The sequence below is a fragment of the Ammospiza caudacuta genome, chromosome 1 (genome assembly GCF_027887145.1).
Source record: "Ammospiza caudacuta isolate bAmmCau1 chromosome 1, bAmmCau1.pri, whole genome shotgun sequence".
Taxonomy (NCBI): domain Eukaryota; kingdom Metazoa; phylum Chordata; class Aves; order Passeriformes; family Passerellidae; genus Ammospiza; species Ammospiza caudacuta.
The window spans coordinates 38,992,250-39,010,027 of NC_080593.1; the positions used below are offsets into that span (position 1 = coordinate 38,992,250).

The 17,778-nt window shown below is 45.5% G+C and overlaps 1 protein-coding gene across 4 annotated transcripts in view; it reads left to right on the forward strand.

The window, feature by feature from the left end:
- The first annotated feature begins 3,026 nt into the window (after positions 1–3,026).
- Positions 3,027–17,778, forward strand: part of LOC131556614 (ubiquitin-conjugating enzyme E2 E1) — a 45,788-nt gene continuing 31,036 nt past the window's right edge. Inside the window, exons 1-3 of one of the 4 annotated variants that reach the window (XM_058803374.1) lie at positions 3,027–3,044; positions 5,737–5,825; positions 7,911–7,961. In XM_058803374.1, the coding sequence (XP_058659357.1) occupies positions 5,785–5,825; positions 7,911–7,961 (92 nt within the window). In that variant the 5' untranslated portion in view covers positions 3,027–3,044; positions 5,737–5,784. Of the gene's footprint in view, positions 3,045–3,451; positions 3,632–4,245; positions 4,373–5,646; positions 5,826–7,910; positions 7,962–17,778 lie in introns of those variants that run through there. The other 3 variants (XM_058803348.1, XM_058803366.1, XM_058803357.1) reach the window with 3 other exon arrangements.

The window sequence follows — 17,778 nt, forward strand, 5'->3', positions numbered from 1 at the left end:
TCCTGAGCTTATTGTAACTTTTCCTTGCCACCTCACTTTGTATCACAGGGTCACACAGAAAGGACAAAGTGTGTCATCACAGGACTGTGTGAGGTGTCAGCATATTTCTCACTTTGCCACTGTCACTTGCAAGCATGATATTACCAGCAAGCTGACATTAGGAGAGCCAAAGAAATGACAATTTCTTTCTGCTCCCCACAAAAGGTCTGATGCAGAACTCACTGGAATTGCTGGAAATATAAGGCGCCTTGGCTCAGACACAAACAGACCAGCTAAAATAATGCTGAAACTTTATTTAGAACTGAGATGGTACAAAAGGACTAATCTGAGTCACCTTCCCTTAGCAGAAGACTCAGAACGATTTGAACTGGCTACCTTCTGTTGTGAATTAAGCTCAATGCCCCAAAGGCAACTCGATTCCAGTCATCTATCTTTTCAGCCTCCTCCAAACTCAGTCCAGAGGGAAAAGTGACTAATCCTATTCAGTTGCTGCACTGAACTAGTGCCATCGATTAAAAAAGCTTGGGGCGCAGGGAAAATTAATATTCTGGGTCAGTTTTCCTCTGCAAGTTCTTTGCACAACTTAGCCAAGAAAATAAATTAAAAAAAAAAAAAACAAAAAAAAAAAAAACAACCAAAAACAAAACTAAGGAAACAGGAAGAGGAAGCACTGATAAGAAGGAAAGCTCACCCAATAAAGTGCACACACTTTACAGGAAAGAAATAGAAGCATTTTGTCAGAATTCCCAAGGAGGTATGAGGTTGATTAAAGGAGGTATAGTTCTTCCATTTGGTGGAAAAATAATCATGTCCTACACTCTCTTCCCTTTTTTCCATGTCAGTGCAGAGCTGAGAGGCCAAGCATGGAAGAAGGGCAAGATGCAAAAACACTTCTGGGCATAGAAGTGGGCTTCTTGGCTCCCTCTCTCTCTGGGTATGGCATGGCTACCACAGGGGAACGGCCCATTGCTGATCCTAGCCCTGACCTAGGAGGTGAGTCATAAAATGGGAGTTGCCACTGTAACAGCTGCTCAAGCGCTGACATTAGTAGGTGCTTTCAGCAAAAGCATTTTTTGGGTAGGCTTCAAAGTAAATAACCGCTGCTGCTGGTTATCATATTATTACTTTGAACGGGGTTACCAAGGATTGTGTCCTACAGAAAAGGTTAATCTACAGATAACTCCCTACCAAGATTATTAACATAATGCAAAAGTGCTTGTGTGATTTTGTAGCAATATTTACACTTGTCCCTTCTTACAGAACTGCAGGGCTTTCATTATTAATATCTCACTTGACTTCACTGAAGGTTTCCTGTGACAACAGGAAAGAGCTGGAGTTTTTGGGAGGGTTTTTTGTTTGTTTTTTTAAAATTATTTTTTGTTTCGGTATGGTTTGTTGGGGGCTTTTTTTGGGGTTTTTTGGGGTTTTTTGTTTGTTTTTTGCGGTAAAAATGAAGATATTCTGTTTTTAAAGAGCTATTCCATATAAGCAGCGAAATATGCTAAGCCAGGCCACTTTGCTCTGTGTCGTCACATCTTTTGCATTTGTCAGCTGACACACAGCACCATACTGCCAGCCCCATCCTCCACAGCCCCCTGGGTCAGTTAGGAAAATGCTGGCAGAGGGGCTCATCGCAGTTTTCAGGAGCTGAACTTTGACCCCGTCGGGCCAATGAGGGGCATGAAGTAATCAGATCATCCACCTTTATCTAAATGCCAGTTTTCATTACATTTATTATATGTCTTCAGGGCCATGGTCAATGGTGGAGACACCACAGCTCCACAGTTCCTAGAAGGTAGGATGACCATAGCTTCCCAAGCGTCATTCCCACAGGTCAAACTGGATAGGTTGTCTCTGCTAGCAAACTGTTTTTGGGAGAAAGTTCACTGAAGCCTAGTACATGGTACTACAGGCAATAAAGACTGAAGGGCACGGTTAGCAGGGGGAAACTCCCCAAAATCAAAACCCACACACAAAGACCATTTAAGCGTGATGCTGCAGTGGAATTCCTTCTGTTGTCAGGGTGACGCTCGCAGTGTCACTGGAGTGTACATATCTAGCACCCTCCACGTCTCAAACAGGAGACCAGGCAGCAAGTTTGGGGAGTGTAGGTAGATTAGGGACTGGCCCAGGGGAAATGAGGTGCTGCTGAGATGTGTGCAGAAAATGGGTGAGGAAGAGAAAGAGAGAGAAGCAGCAGATGCAGAAGTCCAAGGAAGCAGAGGAGAGGGTGACAGAGGAAACGACTGTCCCTGCAAGGATGTCCACTCTAGGAGTACCTCTGGCTCAAAGATTACAGGATATAAATTGTGACAGGCCAATGCCATGAGCAGATCCTTGTGTTGAGTCACCAAGTGTGAAGCTGCTGTCCCATGGAGGAAGAGCTCGGCATCCCCAGGCAGCCTGGCTGACAGCTGACCCCAAAAGAAGCCACAGGCACCCACTATCCGACCCCAGCCTGAAGCCTTTCATCCCCACTCAAGCGCCCGCCCTAAGGGGCTAAGGGGCAGGCTCTTCCCGGGGGCAGCTCCACACCACGGCTCCCACGGGAGCCCGGGGACAGCGGCTGGGCACGGCCGCCCGCCGGGGGAACGGGGAGGGACCCGCGCCCGCCGCTGGGGCCATGTTGGCAGCCTGGGAACGAAGGGGCAGCGCGGGCAGCGTCAGACGGGAAGCCCGGGCTTCAGGAGGAGCCCCTCGGCTGCCCCCGCTCCCCCTGCCAAGCGGAGATGCCCAGCCTTGGGATGTCCCCCCGCCCCCGTCCCCCGCCGCTCCTGCGGCTTTGGTTCTGTAATTGACCCCTCGGGACTCCCCAGGTGTCGTGTCGTAACAGCGCCCTGTGGAGCCAGCGGTGCTGTGTGCCTGCGGATCGCCTCGAGGTCCTCCCGTGGGAGAAAGGGTGACATACAAACTCCGATCCATTATCGTGCTGCGTGGTGGTGACAGTCCAGTGTATTTTCGGCCACTGAAGACACCAAGTAACTCGATAGGCGATCCCTCGATAGGCTGTGGAAACTGGCGGCAGCGAGCCAAATGTGCCCCGGGTGAGGTCGGTGGGAATGCTGGTCCCCATTGTCCCTTCCCGAGTGGTCCGGCACCTCCAGGAAGAGCCACGGCTGCCCACCGGGGCTGCTGCCCGCGCCTGGGCCGGAGGCAGAGGGTCGCTCCGGCCAAATTACTTTTCTGCCTTGGGTGGACGGGGAGCGAGAGATGGACAGCAGAGGTTTCGGAGAAATGAGTAAATCGCCTCGCGATTACAACACGCTAGCGAATACAACACGCCTTTTTCCGCAGACGGGCTCCCCATCAGGGGACTGGGGGAAAAAAAAAATCCCCAACACTTTTACCTTTGGAAAATTGAAAGGTCTGTGTGTGTATATCTGTGTGCGCCTGTGTTTTAGTGGTGCCGTTGCCAAGCCCAGAATTTTGTTTTCTCTCCCAGCATGCGTTGATGACATCACGAAGTGCCCCTTCTTTGTGTGTCAGTGATGTCACCAAATGCAGTGTGGGGGACAATGGAATCCTGAACTCCGGGCGAGGGCGAGTGGGAAGCGGCTGCTCCTGCTGCTGGTTCAGGGCTGAGCCGGGGGAGGGAAGGGAGGACACAGCTGCTGCTTTAGGGCTGAAACAGGTGAGAGACGGGAAAGCTGCCGGGGATTCCTTTTGCCTGGATTGGTGAGGGCGAGTGGGCTTTGGGCTAGGCTCCTTTTTTTTTTTTCCCCCCTTTCTTTTTTCCCCTCATTGCTTTCAAACTGAGACAGGTGAGAAGTTGCTGCTGCCGCCGGAGGGACAAAGCAGGTGAGGCAGGGGGGAAGCTTTGGGGTTGAAACAGTTCTGAAAATAGCAGGAAAGCAAGCAGCCCCCGCGCCGAGCCTAACACCCCCTCTGAGCCTTAAAAAAAGCAGCCCCGGGAGCTGCCCCTCTCCCAGCCACCTGCTTCCACCACGTCCCCGCGGGGCTCTCGCACGGAAGCAGCAGCGGAGCCGGGAAGGGCGCCTGTCCCTGTGCCCCCCGACACCCCTGCAGATTACTTTTCAGAGGGTCTCCATTAAAAACTCACGTCCCCCTCCGTGTGCCCCTTTCTTCCCTCCCCGGGGGAAAGGGAAAGAGAGGGAGCCGTGGCGGCCGGGATCCCCCTCCATCCCCGGAGCTGGGGCTCCGCCGCCCGCCCCCGCCGCCCCCCGCTCCGCACCGGGTGGCGCCCCGGCCCCGCCGCCCCCCAGCCCCGCTCGGCGGTGGGGGAGGCAGCCAGGGAAGCCATTGCCTGTTTAATAGTTGCTGTTGCAGCACTTCCGCTTCTCTCCCAGCGAGAGAGACACGAGTGGCCAGGCCCAGCCGCACCGAGGAGGAGCAGCCAGACACAAAGGGAGAGGTAGGGGGACGGGGCACCCCCCGCCGCCCTCCCCGGGGGCAGGGGCGAGGGGCAGGGCCGGCCGCGGCCCGGCGATGGGGCGGCAGCCGGCGGGGCAGGGGGGTCGCGCCCGGGGCTGTCAGGTACCGCTGTCCCCCGGCCCTGCGGGCCCGCGGCCGGGGCAGCTCGGCCGGGCCCCCTCCGGCTCTCGGCCAGCGGGGGCAAGGGAGCTCCCCGGGGGCCCGTGGCCCTCAGAGGGAGGCGGCCGTGTGTCGCCCCCCCCCTCCCCCTCGGGCCCGCGGCCGTCCCCCGAGCCCTTCCCCCGAACTCTCCCGGGGTGCCCTGCCAGCCCCCCCCCCCATCCCTCCCGACGGCTTCTCGCCTCTCTCGGTGCGGACCTGCCCTCGGCAGCCCGCCGTGCTCGCCCTTCTCCCCCGTGCCCCCGGGGCGCCCGCATGGACCCGGGCTGCCTTCCCCTGGCCCCCGCTGCCCCCCCTCCCTGGCACCGGCCTCCCCTCTCGCCCCTCGTAGGCCCTGGTCCTCCTTTCCCCCGCGTCCCCCCCGGCACAGACCCTCTGCTCCCTTCCCCCTCCTCTGGCACATGCCCCTCGGTGCTGTGGGCCTCGGTGGGTGCCACCAGTGCACCCCACTCCCTGCTCAGCCCTTCCCCTTGGTTTGCTCCCGTCCTGCCCGCCTCCCCTCACGGCTCCCAACGCCCGATCCCGCAGACAGGGGATATCCAGCAGGCAGGGGTTTCCCCACCACAGATCACACATCTGCCAGGGTCTTCCCTGTGTTGCCAGTGATGCCCCACTTCCATTTTAGAACTGGTGACGGGCACCCCCCTGGCCTCGTCCCTTCCTGCCTCCCCCACGTGCCTCCCGGGAACCCAAGGGACGGGAGCTGTGCCATTTTTATCTCCTACACCCCTAGGCTCGATAGTGGTGGGTGGTGGTGATGGCTCCTCTTGTGTGTGCAGTTTGGGGGAGATTAGAAAGAATTGCTTTGAGCTTCCCTGATCCTCGCAGTTGTCCTCGTTCCAGTCTCCTCTCATTCCGCACTTGCTTTCTGAGAGGAAGCTTTTAAAGTCCCTTTCCCCCTGCTCCTCGGTTACTAGTGCAGGGGAAGCTATTGCTCCTCTTGCTATGGCTGTAGGGCCTAGAGAGGAGAGGGAGACACGAGGATCCTTTAAAAGGAGCATGACCCAAACACAGATCGAGATTGTCAGCAGCCTTTCTCTGTGTGTGTTTGTGTTCACTGTTTGTTCCCCGCGCCCCATGGTGTCTCCTCTCCAGGTTGGGGTGTGTGGTGGGGGGGTCGCTATGTCGGATGACGATTCGAGGGCCAGCACCAGCTCCTCCTCATCTTCATCCTCCAACCAACAGACAGAGAAAGAGACAAGCACGCCTAAGAAGAAGGAAAGCAAAGTCAGCATGAGTAAAAACTCTAAACTGCTATCTACCAGTGCCAAGAGGTGAGGCTGCAGTCAGTTTTCTCACTGGTTTGTTGCATCTTCCCTTCTTCCTCATTTTATTTTGCGCTGTTCCCCTGCTGCTCCCATTCCTCATCCCTAGCCCTTGTGCTCAACCTTTCTGCATGAAGCTGCTATTGTCTCACTTTTTTCAGTGTCTCGCTGCAGTGAGTGTCTGCCCAACTTCACTTCTTTCTGGTCCCTCTTCCTGCTTGTTCCGAATATTTTCCTGGCCTTTCTTCTTCTGGGCTGTTATTCTGACCCTCAATTATTTCTGCTGTCTTTTCCTTTTTCCTGACTTGCATTTGTTGTGGGAATGGTGTAGGATTGACATTTAGACCTTTTTTTTTTGTCTGCTACTGGAAGCTATATGGTCCCAAGCAAAGCATTGCATTTCAACATCTGTTTCACTCTCTTGTGGGTTAGAGTCCAGAGTGTCTTTTTTTCTTTCCAGAACTGATTTGGAGATTAATTAATGTTTGTGAAGTTTTGGGTTTGCTTGATTTGGAGGAGTGCGCTGCAGTGTGAGGGGTGTAATATAGCCCCAGATCTTTACCAACAAGTACACATCTGTTATTTTTGTCTGCTCATCACTTATATTGAATTTTCTGTGTGTGGTTGGATGCTAACTGGGGTAAATAATCCACAGCAGGCCCACTTGTGGACATTCTCCTCTAAAATAATCTTTGCTCACAGCCCAGAGTGACTTTGGGCTTTTTTTGAGAATAAAGTAATTTTTATTCCAGAATAATGTGTAGAGAGAGACACCTGCATAGAACAGGAATTGCAGAACAGCTATGTCAGTTTTCTTCACTTGGACAGACTCTTGGAGCTGCTAATTTTTTTTTAAAGTTACCCTTTCTTATTTTTTCTGTGTGTCACCTGAGTTCAGCACCGTCCTGCTCCAGGGAGCTAAGCTGACAAATGGAGGTTTTCAAGCAAACTTGCAGTACTTCAGTAAGAATAATGAACCATCTCACTGAAGAGCTTTGCCAAGCAGCAGAGAGGTTGTATCAGTAGGTGTCTAAAGTGACTGGGGTTTTATGCAAATGCCCTGTCGTAGCAACTGAGTTTTCTGTGGCTTTGTAGAATTTAGGTGGTTTGGTTATTCCAGATCTCCACTCAGCAGGTTTCCATGGCAAACTGACATAGATAGTGGCAAGCACTGTTTACGTGTTGTGCCCTTCGCTGATCTAAGGATAAGATTTTAAACTGCCTCCTGTGGAAAGGCTGTGGTTCTTGTGTGTGACAAGTGGCAGGAGATGCTGGCTGAGTTTAAAGGAGAAGGGAGGCAGGCTGAGTGCTGGGTGGGGAGATCTGGAAGGGAAGCCTGAGTGACAGTAATGGGACTCCAGGGAAGAGGATGATAGCTGGTTGGGCGTTTTGTGGCAGAAGCAGCGTGAGCCCAGAATAGTCTGGGCTGAGAGGACAGGGTGTTGGCTGAGCACAGGGGAGAGGGAGCTTCTGGAATCCTAGGGAGGGGACATGGGGGTGTTGTGTGGCTCTTGAGGGTGAAGAGAAGGGAGAATTGAAGGTGGTAGGAAGTGCAGGAGCGTCGGAAATAGACATTCACCTTCCTTAAAGTGTCCTTGAGAATGGCGCAGTTATTGACTCCCTCAGGGCTGTGGATTTTTTTTCTCAGGATGGTGATGAGAAGCTGGGGAGAGAGGAGGGAGCCAATTTGGCAATGACTGTTTCTCTCAATCCCGTAAGACAAAATTCCTTTCCAGGCTGCAGTTTCCTCTTGGTGCATCACATTTGCAGAGGTTTCCCCTCATTTACAGGCTGGTTGGCAGAGCAAAGAGGACAGTCTTTTCCACTGTGTGATTGGCATCTTTGTGGGAGTGCAAAGTGGTACACCTGTCTGGGTTCAGTGCACGATGCCTGTGTGCTTTTCTGCCTGTCTCTTTAACAGGGCAGGGTGCCTGTCCTGCTGAGGGGGTTTGCACTGGTGAGAGGCCACAGCTGAGAGCACTTCTCTTACGTGCTGTGGCAAGCTCACAGTGACAGTAGGTCTGCAAGGAGAATGTGTTAACTGCTGTCCCACTCAGTGGCTTACCTTTGTTCCTTCTTGCTTTATTGCCACAGGATTCAGAAGGAATTGGCTGACATCACCTTAGATCCACCTCCCAACTGCAGGTTGGTGTCGATTCCTTACCTGAGGAGGGTGGGGGAAGGTGAGGGGCTGAAGTGTGCCCCGTGTGTTGTAACTGCCCTCAGAGGCTCTGGATGGAGCAGAGGAACGGCTCCATCCACAGTACATTTGTGAATGCTTTAAATAGTTTCCAGGAGGGGATACCTCCAGAGATTGTATGTATTTTGACCAGTTTTCTGTTTGTTTTGGGGCTTGTTTTATTTTTTTAACAATTGCATGTCAATATGTTATATTGTTTTGTGTGTGTACATTTCAGAAACTGGTTTATAAAGAGGAGTGTGAAAACTTTCTTCTTGTTTGTTTTTGGTTTGGTTTATAAATCTAATGCCTGACTGCACTAATCTTATATAAATAAGAGTCCTGCCAAGGAAGCAGAGAATGCTCTGAGGTTTTTAGTTCAGAGTTCTGTTGTGAACAGCAGCTGACAGTGGAAGTGAAGTGCGAATTCGTCACTCAGTGAGTGCCCCACTGGAACATACATCTTAGCTGATGAAACAGAAAGCAGGGATATTCTGTTGCCCTTTATAAAGCAGCTTGTTTTTAGGTATGTTTTAGAAACTTACATTGTTTTTTTAAAACCTCTGGCAGGTTGATTTGTTTCATTGCATGGTGTCGCTGGACCTCTTTGCATTTGGAGAGGAGGGAGTAGTAGTGTAACATCTTTAGTTATACTTGCTCGTCCAAGAGGAAAGAGGCTTTCGGTCTGGTCTGTGTTTGCTGTAGTTGCCAACACATAACTCTTGTTCCCACCTTCTTGCTGTAGCTGAGGTTTGATGTCTTTTGATGTTGGTTATGGCAGAAATCAGAGAAAATTATGTTCATAAATAACTGTTTAAATTGGTCTTTTTCGTATTGAGTTTCCACCCACAAATATACATGAACATTTTTATTGAAGCTTTTTGCCACTGTTAGTCTGTGGGGAGGCATTAGCACAAGAGTTACCCTGACAGATCCAGAGCCATCCTTTCAGTACCAGTCCCTAGGATCATAATTAATTGAAGGAGAGATTGAATGTGATGTGTGACATCTAATCTGATACTAAGAAGATTTTTGTGCTGTTGTTGGGATGATAACCAGTAAGTTTTGAAATCTTTATTTGTGATAATACTTTTTTAGGGACAGTAATGACTTACCTGAATATTATAAAATTTCCAGTTCTTGGGCTGAAGATGTCTGTCCCGTGTGCATCCTAGCTCCGTGTCAGGACGAAGTCCACATGCTTTTCCCTCCTCCTCCCACTTTAATCTGATTTTCATGGGAAAGAAACACAGAAGCACATCTCAGACACTGTTGCTTGCTGTCTAGAAAACTGAGTGTGCTGGTGTTAGTTTGAAACTAGGCAGAAGCACTCATTTTCTGGATGGTCAAGGTGCTGGGACTTCAGGCTGAGCTTTGCAAGTCTATCCAAAAGCTGTGATAGTATATGAGTATATCAGATTGTGTGTTTCTTCTGAAGGTTTGTGTAAATGATATTAGAACCCTAATTTGTCCTTGTTTTAATTAGATTCATTCACAGGTAAAGATGAACTAGAAGACTGCTTAGAAAAATACAGTATAGTGTTGGTTTTTCTTTTTTAATTACATAGACCATTGAAGATAACATGTTTCAAGGCCCACATAGTAAGTTTGTGTTATTTCAGCCTTTACAAATAATTCTAATGGTAAAAATTAGCGTGTAGTACAAATAGCAATGATTAATCTTCATCCATAGTGGAGTTATAAGTATTCTGCATTCCTTTTGGCTTTCTGATGAGTGACAGTGAAGGCTGGCAACTCCTGCAAGTAATGCATGGAACTGGTGTAGTTGTTACTGCCTTTTAATATGTTGATAGGTAGGAAAACGTGAGTGGAGGGGTTTGTTGTATGTGTATGTGTGACCAAAGGAGTTTTGGTATTGCTCATCTTGGGGTGAAGTCATCCTGCTTCTGTAAACACAGTGCTGAGAGCCAAGAAGAGCAGCTCTGCTTATGGCTAGGAAGGCTCCAGTTGTGCAGTCAAGCACGGGGTGTTTTTCCCTGTAGTGGCTGGTTTGTAAAAAGGCAGGCAGGTGCTGATTGCCACAACAGTGAGATGAGTTTCAGCTAGTGCAGTTGTGGGGAAAGTTCACCTCTTGTGAAAAGAAAAAAAAAATGGAAATAGTCAATTTATGTCTATGAGGAGATTAAGCAAGTGAGAGACTGTGGTTGCTGCATGATGTTTAAGGGTGCCAGAATTTATTCTTGGGAAGCCTGCTAACAGTGTCACTGCTTTGCTTTATACTTTTTCCTTTCGTATGAGCATTACTGGCATGCTGTGAAGGAGGTATTAAATACATAGTTTGAGAACTTAGTTTCAATTTCCTGCCTTTATGACTTTGCTTATTCTAACCTTTCCTCTGACCTCCTGCCCCTCATATCTCTGTTGCCTTTGTGCCTCTACAGACACTTTGTCACTGGAGGAGAGGCCAGTCCTCTCCTTTTAGGCATCTCACTCTTTCCTGTAAGTTTAATCTTAGAACTTACATATTCAGGGCATTATGTATGATGTCATGTACTACCTGTTGTACTGTCAGTTTTAGGGATTGCCAAAGCCTCAACATTTTCACATTTGAAAATGTTTGTCCGAAACTGTATCCTGTGTTATGTTGGAAACACCATAATCGTTTTTCTTTTTCTGGACATCTGTTCTTACACCTTCCACTACCATGTTTGTATTTTCCCCTGTTTTATGTCTGGCGTTTGATATAAGTTCATGGTTGGCTGTGCTTTAATTTTTGGCCTCACTGCAAAATAGTGTTATTCTTTCAGTCTTATTGCAGTAATGGCAGTTCAAGGTATTTACCACATCCCAGAGTAGCTCTGCATATTGAAAGATAAAGGTTCAGGTTGTGAATGATTTTTAGAAACTGTTTTACCATATCTTACATGAGGTATTTTTCTTCTTATAAAACATGACATGCAAGATGCAATTACAAATAATGACAACTATTTGACATTTCAAACAAAATAGATTAAAAATAAATGTTTCATTTTTATTTTTGTAGCTTTCAATGTCTGTATTTTCATGTATGTAACCCACAGATCATCTGTTTAACAAACAAAAACCAAGAAACCCAAACCCCAAGCACACTCAACACCCTGTGATTGAGCGGCTGTGTGGTTTTTACACATATGTGGGTAATATGAGGGGAAGCTTATTCCAGAACTTCCTCTCTCCTCAGCACTTGCTGGGCCTCTCCTTGCTTCTGGTTTTTTCATAGCTTGCTGTGTCCCCCAAAATTTACCTGGGCTTGTGTGTCATTGGCTGGTTCATTTCTCATACTCCCTGTGTCTCCTTCCTCAGGCTGTGATTTTGATTTTCACAGACTAGTGCAGTTAGTTGTGCAGAGGTGCAGAATATGTGCGTGGAAACAGTCTCTGTTTGGCCTGCATTTAAAACGCAGGTTTTTGGACTTGAAAACATTGTCTAAAAAGATATATTTAATACATGGTGCAAATTCATGCGTTCCTGCTGGGACCAGTGCTGTGTCCTCATGACTGTCCTAGTGTAATGTATGTTTGGCAGCTACTTCTGAATAGATTTTAGTCCTCTTCATTATTTTCAGTAGGCCAGTGCTCTGGAGGTCTTTAATTTCTGCAAGATGATTTGACTCCCGATATTAATACTGAGTTATGAAAGTTAAATATGACTTTCAAGTTCAAAAGGTGGTTAGTGGTTAAGATGAATTGGAGAAGGACTGTTTGGACCTAAAGTGTTTAAAATCTTTTGAGATTGTATCTGGCGATCTCTTCCTCCTGTTTTGTTTTATATCAGAGAGTTTAACTCCAGTTTCAGAGCTCAAAGAAGGTAACTAGAAACTTCTTTCTTTTGGTCTATCATATCTGCTAGTGACAGAGGAGGTGTCATGCCTTTGCTTTGGGGTGCAGATGTCAAAATACAGTTCTGTCTTGCTATGTATGCAGTCCTGACTTCTGTTTGCTGGTAACTCTTAGAAGTGTTGTGCAGAAGCTTTGTCTGAGACCTTCTGTCTCAGTGATGAGGCGTCCAAAGCTTTAAGAGAAGTTAATTCAAGCTTTAAGTACTCTTTATTCCTTTTGTGTAATTTATTCAACCTCTGTATCTAAGCATCTCTTCATGGTAGATCTGCTTATTGATGTGAGGTTATGGAATAAGTGGTTTTCCCCATTTTTAGGGGTGGGGAGTTACAGCCCACAAAAAACAAGTGACTTGTGTAAAGTCATACAGGAAGTCTCTGGCAAAGTGGAGAAATTAATGTAAATTTCTTTTGTTTCAAGCTAACTTGCAGCTGAGCTGTTCTGCTGGAACTGTGTGCATCAGTTGCATTATGAGCAGGGCTTTGAATTTGTGCTTTATTGGGTGTCTGGTATTGACTGTATGTAAGCATGGTAATTTAATGTTATTTTTCCCATCTGTGTAGATGGACCAAAATGGATATTAACTGGAATTAATGTTTTTTAATCTATCTTAGCTAAACTGAAACAAGTTTGTCTCCACATGGCTCATTTAAGTCCATATAGGCGAGACCAGCTGTTATTTAAACAAAAATAATTTTCAAACCTTTGTTGAAGGAGGCATTTGCCTGCAGGGCTTTCCATTGCTTCAGAGTAAAATGCTATCACAAATTCATTATTTAAATAATAATAAAATACAGTTGTGTTTTTTGGCACCTTCAGCCCAGTTTTTGTCAATTTGCAGAATAAGGACCAGATCTCCTTGAGAGTCTCGTGAAAGTTAACTGTCAGCACTTAATAAATATGTGTCTCAGTAAAGATGGTGGGGAGAAGTGCTCTCCCTTACAATGTATGGAATATTAATAGTTTTCAAAACTTTGCAGTGTGGAATTAAGATTTCTTGGCTTGAGAGAAGTCTGCATAAAATGTGTGGCTCAAAGGCAGTTTTGAACTCAACAGTTTCATATTATAATTAATATATTTCATCTACATACCATGCAGGTCTGGCATTTGTCTTGCTTACATTTGTTTTTTATGGTGCTTGTAATTTTTTGCAAATGTATTTTTTCAATACTTTCAACTCCAATAATGCTTTAAGTGCTTTTGCTTTTAAATCTAGCATATTATTTAAGGATGGATTGTCACTGTTAAACTCTAACATCGGTGTTGGTTTTGTTATTTTCATGTGTGAAATAGCCCTTCCTGAGCAGTATTGGATTCTATAGCATCAACTTTCCGGTTTTAAATTTTCTAAGTTTAATTTCATTATGACTTTTTTCCTTAGTGTGCCCAGTCAAATTATTAGGTCAGGAATGACACAAATGCCAGCTTTTGCTTCCTTGTAGAAATAAAAAAATATTATCACCTTTAAAGAAAGTGAAATTATCAGCTTACAAAAGTGGTATTAGAAGTCTTTTTTTTCTTTTTTCCCCTCGTATTGTGTTGAAAATGTGAGTGTTTTCTGTGATAAGTTTCCAGATGTAGGATAGGAAGGACCTACATGATTAGTGCTGCATGTAGTTGAAAAATATCTTTTGTCATATAAACTACCAGCGGTTCAGCATTCTCTCCTTGCTTTGTTTGGCACATGATCCCTGGAGAAATAACTCTTCCTTTTGAAATGGTGTATTAACTAATTTAGAGATCCTCTGCAGCTGTGTATGGTCTAGCTTGCAAACCATAAAAATAATACATTTCTATACTGGCTGAATTTAAGAATGTGGAGGTAGCAGCTCCTGCAGGCAAAGTCCCCTGCCCGATGTACTCAGACAAAGGCTGCACAGGAGCAGTTCCTTTGCTGAGGATCGATTAGTTAATATTACAGGAATTAACTTTTCTGAAGCCACTTCTGTTTTTATTTTAACTGTCAGAAATGTTTTGATGGCCAGGCTGTTTGGACACTGTGGCAGGAGCTGGCTGATGCTGTGGTAGATTTTGCTTTGCACATCCTGGCTCGGTAATTCCCAAATGAACTGCGTTCTGTGCTCTTGCATGCCAAACATGGAAACGATGAATCTTGAGAGCGGCTGTGAAATTGTATCATGGCTAAGAACAAAGAGGATTGAAATCCCTTCTGTGCACCCTCCCTTGTATACCACTTAATTTTATTATTTGACTTTCAGTTTTGCTGCCCTTGGAGGGCATTGTACAACTGTGTTTATGATGCTGCATATATATTTTATCTGACAAATTTTTGTATTTCCTCTTGGTTACACAGTCTTGTTTGGTTTTTCAGTGGTATTTCCAGTGCTGCTTGTCTAGATTTTTGTATTGGATATGTGTATAGTAGCAGTTTATATGTCTGGTTTTGTTTTAAGAAACCTACACTTTATGTGTATGATACTTCATAGATTTAAATGGGAAACAATGTATGTGTGCTGTTTATACTTTGGGGCTTGAATCTGTTTTGCCTCTTTATATGAAGACAAAATTACCCTTGGATAGTGGCTTGTCTAGGGGATCAGGGAGGATGGGTTTGTGTTTGAAGATTTCAGCAAGAGCAGGTTGCCAGAGCCTTGTGGTTTCTGAAGGGCAGGTTGGTTTGAGAGCCGGTGTCATTGTGTCTGGCACATGTTCGCTTTGGTCCCGCTGCTGCAGGGGGTAGTGCTGGGATGGAGACGGAGTTCACCTGCACCAGTACATCAGATTAAGGCTATCAGTGAGTTTGTGTGTAGTGAAACTTCTGCAGCCTCAGCCTGCACTCTTCTGTAATTGTACATGACAGACCAGCCTTCCATGCAGCACCTTTTCAGAAGCATTTAATGTACTAAAAAAAGGATTCCATTTCGTGTGAATGGGTTAAGAGATTACTGCACACCTGTGCAGGCACACACCATGCTCAAAGTTAAGGGCTATGCTTTCTCCTCAAAACAAAGTGCTTCAAACTAAGTTAAATTAATGATGCAATTTAGTCATTATAAGTAAAATCTTGCCAATCTGTACATTTATTTGAATGAAATAAATTTATACTTATTTTTCCCTCTGAGGCTTAATAGTGGAGGTCTGAATGCTCTCTTCATTATGTTACAAAACCGAGGAGAGAACATGTATTGTCAAGTACTATAAATAAACTACAACTGTCAAAATAAGCACTGTGTGCTCAAGAATTCAGAGGGGTTTTCTTGTTTCTCATGCCAATTTGCAAATTTCAGCAACAGGCAATTAAAATTCCAAGGCATTTGGGGAAAGTGTAATGGTTGCAACCATGCATTTAATACATATTTTCTGTGTGTAAGGGGCTAATTGACATTACAAGGAGATGTTGTAGAGCTGGATGCTTAACTTCAATATCCAATTTGCAGTGCTCTTTATTAACCTGGACTCTGGGGGAAGGAAGCTGGGGGAGAAAAGGAGAGTGGGGCATGCAGACTGTAGCTCAGGGCAGATGTGGTGTTTGAATCTCCTCACTCCCTCCAGTGCCTTCCATAGTTCCACATCTGAAAATATGGATCAGGTAAGATGAAATTGAGCTGTTTTGAGAACTGGGTCCAGGCCAAGTTTTGGCAGTTCATTTGTTTAAGAGAAAATACAAAGTAATTGGATTAAAGCGGCTGTATGGTTAATGATGTAGAGTCCTGTTAGATTTCTTTGCTTCTGTGTTTCTGTGAATCAGTGTGGAGTTTACATCTCAATTCCTTTGAGAGCTTCAACTTTTAGAGTCAAAAGGGAGTGGGGACCTAATCAGATAAGCATGTTAGTAGATATGTTTTGTACTTTGTATCAGTGTAAATGACTGTTTAAAAAGATTGCTCATCTCTCCCTCTGGAGCTGCTGGGCTTGCTGGAAACACAGAGAATTTTGATCTGGTACAAAGAATTGTAAAAGCAAAATGGGGGGGGAGCTTTCTGGAGCAGGTGGACTGCTAATATTTAATGCTTTTTCTGCTGTGGGTATCTGAGCAATATTTTGGTCAGTGTGCTAATCCCAGTGTTTTGCTGGGAGAAATCAGGAGAGGGGTCTTGCTGTGTTTTCTTTTGATGCCTGGGATCACACAGGAGTTGCACACAGGAGTGAAAAGGCCCCCAGACATTAAAATTAATTCTGAAATCAAAAGTGTCTTTTCACAATTGGAGAATTCCTTAAAAAAACCTAATTCTTATACAGTCTAAGAACTTTGTCAGATTTATTTGAGACAGTGATTGTTCTACAAAGAAGACTGCCAGGGTAATTGTCTCAAAGGTTTTAGATGCAGTTTGAATATCTTCACTGACGTTTTAAGGTGCTAATTTAGGTTATGACTGTTAAGGATTTCATATATTTGCAGTTCTCAAGTGGACAACTTCTAGAAAGTTTCAGTGTGTTATTTTATATTCTGAACAAGTGTAGCAGCTCTGAGAAGTGGCCTATAAATGGTGGAGAAAGTGCAATTTAAAGCACTTTAAAGCAGTGTTTAGCTGCTGCAGAAGGTTTTGAAAGATGACTAAAACGTACACAGTTGTAATAACACCGTTTTAAAGTAATTAGGTCAATACTGTAGTATACTACACAAGGTCATTTTATCAGGAGTTTCTGATCAATCAGATAGTTGTAATACTGTATTTGCACAGTTTTCTATATGTCTTAGTAATCTTTTTAAAGGAAGTAAATTAGGTGATGCATACAATCCTTTATAGTTAGTGTCTTCCTTGTAAGTTATTTATCAGTGAGAATTGTCTAGCTTTCTTTTTGATGGGGTAATTCTTAATTTGAGATTCTCATTGTATTTTGTAGTGCTTTGAGTTATGGTAAAAGTATTTATGCCTCCTTACACTTGGGTGACTGTGGGAGAGAGAAAAGACTGAAGGCTTTAAATAGCTATGCTAAGTCTCAAAATATCATGAATCTCACTGAGTTCTCCATTGCATTAAAGTTGTGGTAATGCTTTCCTTCTTACCTTAAATTGAATTTCAACAGCACCCTTGTAACCTAGGAAATCAGGCAGGAAGATGTACAGTAGTGACAAGAGTGACCTAGGAGTTTTGAATGTAACTAGTGCCAGGCCTTCAGCTGCCCTGCTGCTTGTCTTTCACTGCATCCCTGGGTTGAAATCTCTAGTGAAATCTTAATGTTTTCTTTTGAATAGCATCTTTCCAATTTTCCCATTCCCTCACTCCTCTTGTGAGGTTAATCAGATTGCAGGTGTTGGTAAGACTGGGAGATGAGTGAGTTGCAGATGAGGAGCAGAAAAGGACATAAAATCATTCAAGGTAGCAAGGTTGTAAAGCATTAATGGAGATTATAAGGGACAGCAGAGAGAGGTGGCCCATCAGGGTGACTGGGGTGATTTTGTGCTGGTTGCTGGAATAGTTGCAGCAAAGGTGGAAGTAGAGACAAGACTGATGCTTTTTCTGCACCAGCAATTTAGCTCCACTTTCTGCTCCTTGCACTGTAAGGGACAGAAGACAGGGCATTTTCCTCTTGGTGGATGGGGAGGACTATCTGTGGGCCACCCTCTTCTTGGGCATGAGTAGATTTTTAAAACAGTAAAGCATACAAGCTGCAACAATAGTTTTGCTGCCCCACTGTATCTTTGCAGACCTCCTTGAACTGCTGCTTGAGTCACTTGTGACTCTTTAGCCATGTCCTCCCAGAAGCACATCAGTGAGGTGTGAGGAGTGGGGAAAAAAAGAACTGAGGAAGTGATAGCAAGCAGAGAGAGTGAAAAGCAGGCAGAGAAATGGAGGAATAGGGCAGAAAATGGAGAGAGAAACAAATGACTCGGTCAATCCCAAACAAATAGACTAGTATTTAAGATAGGAAGTTGCAAATTAATTTTGTTGGAGGCCATGTGAAACTGAATCTCCCAAAGGAGCACACCTTGTTTTTGTAGCAACTGAAAGAGAAGTATGGCAAAAGCTGTTATTCAGTAAAT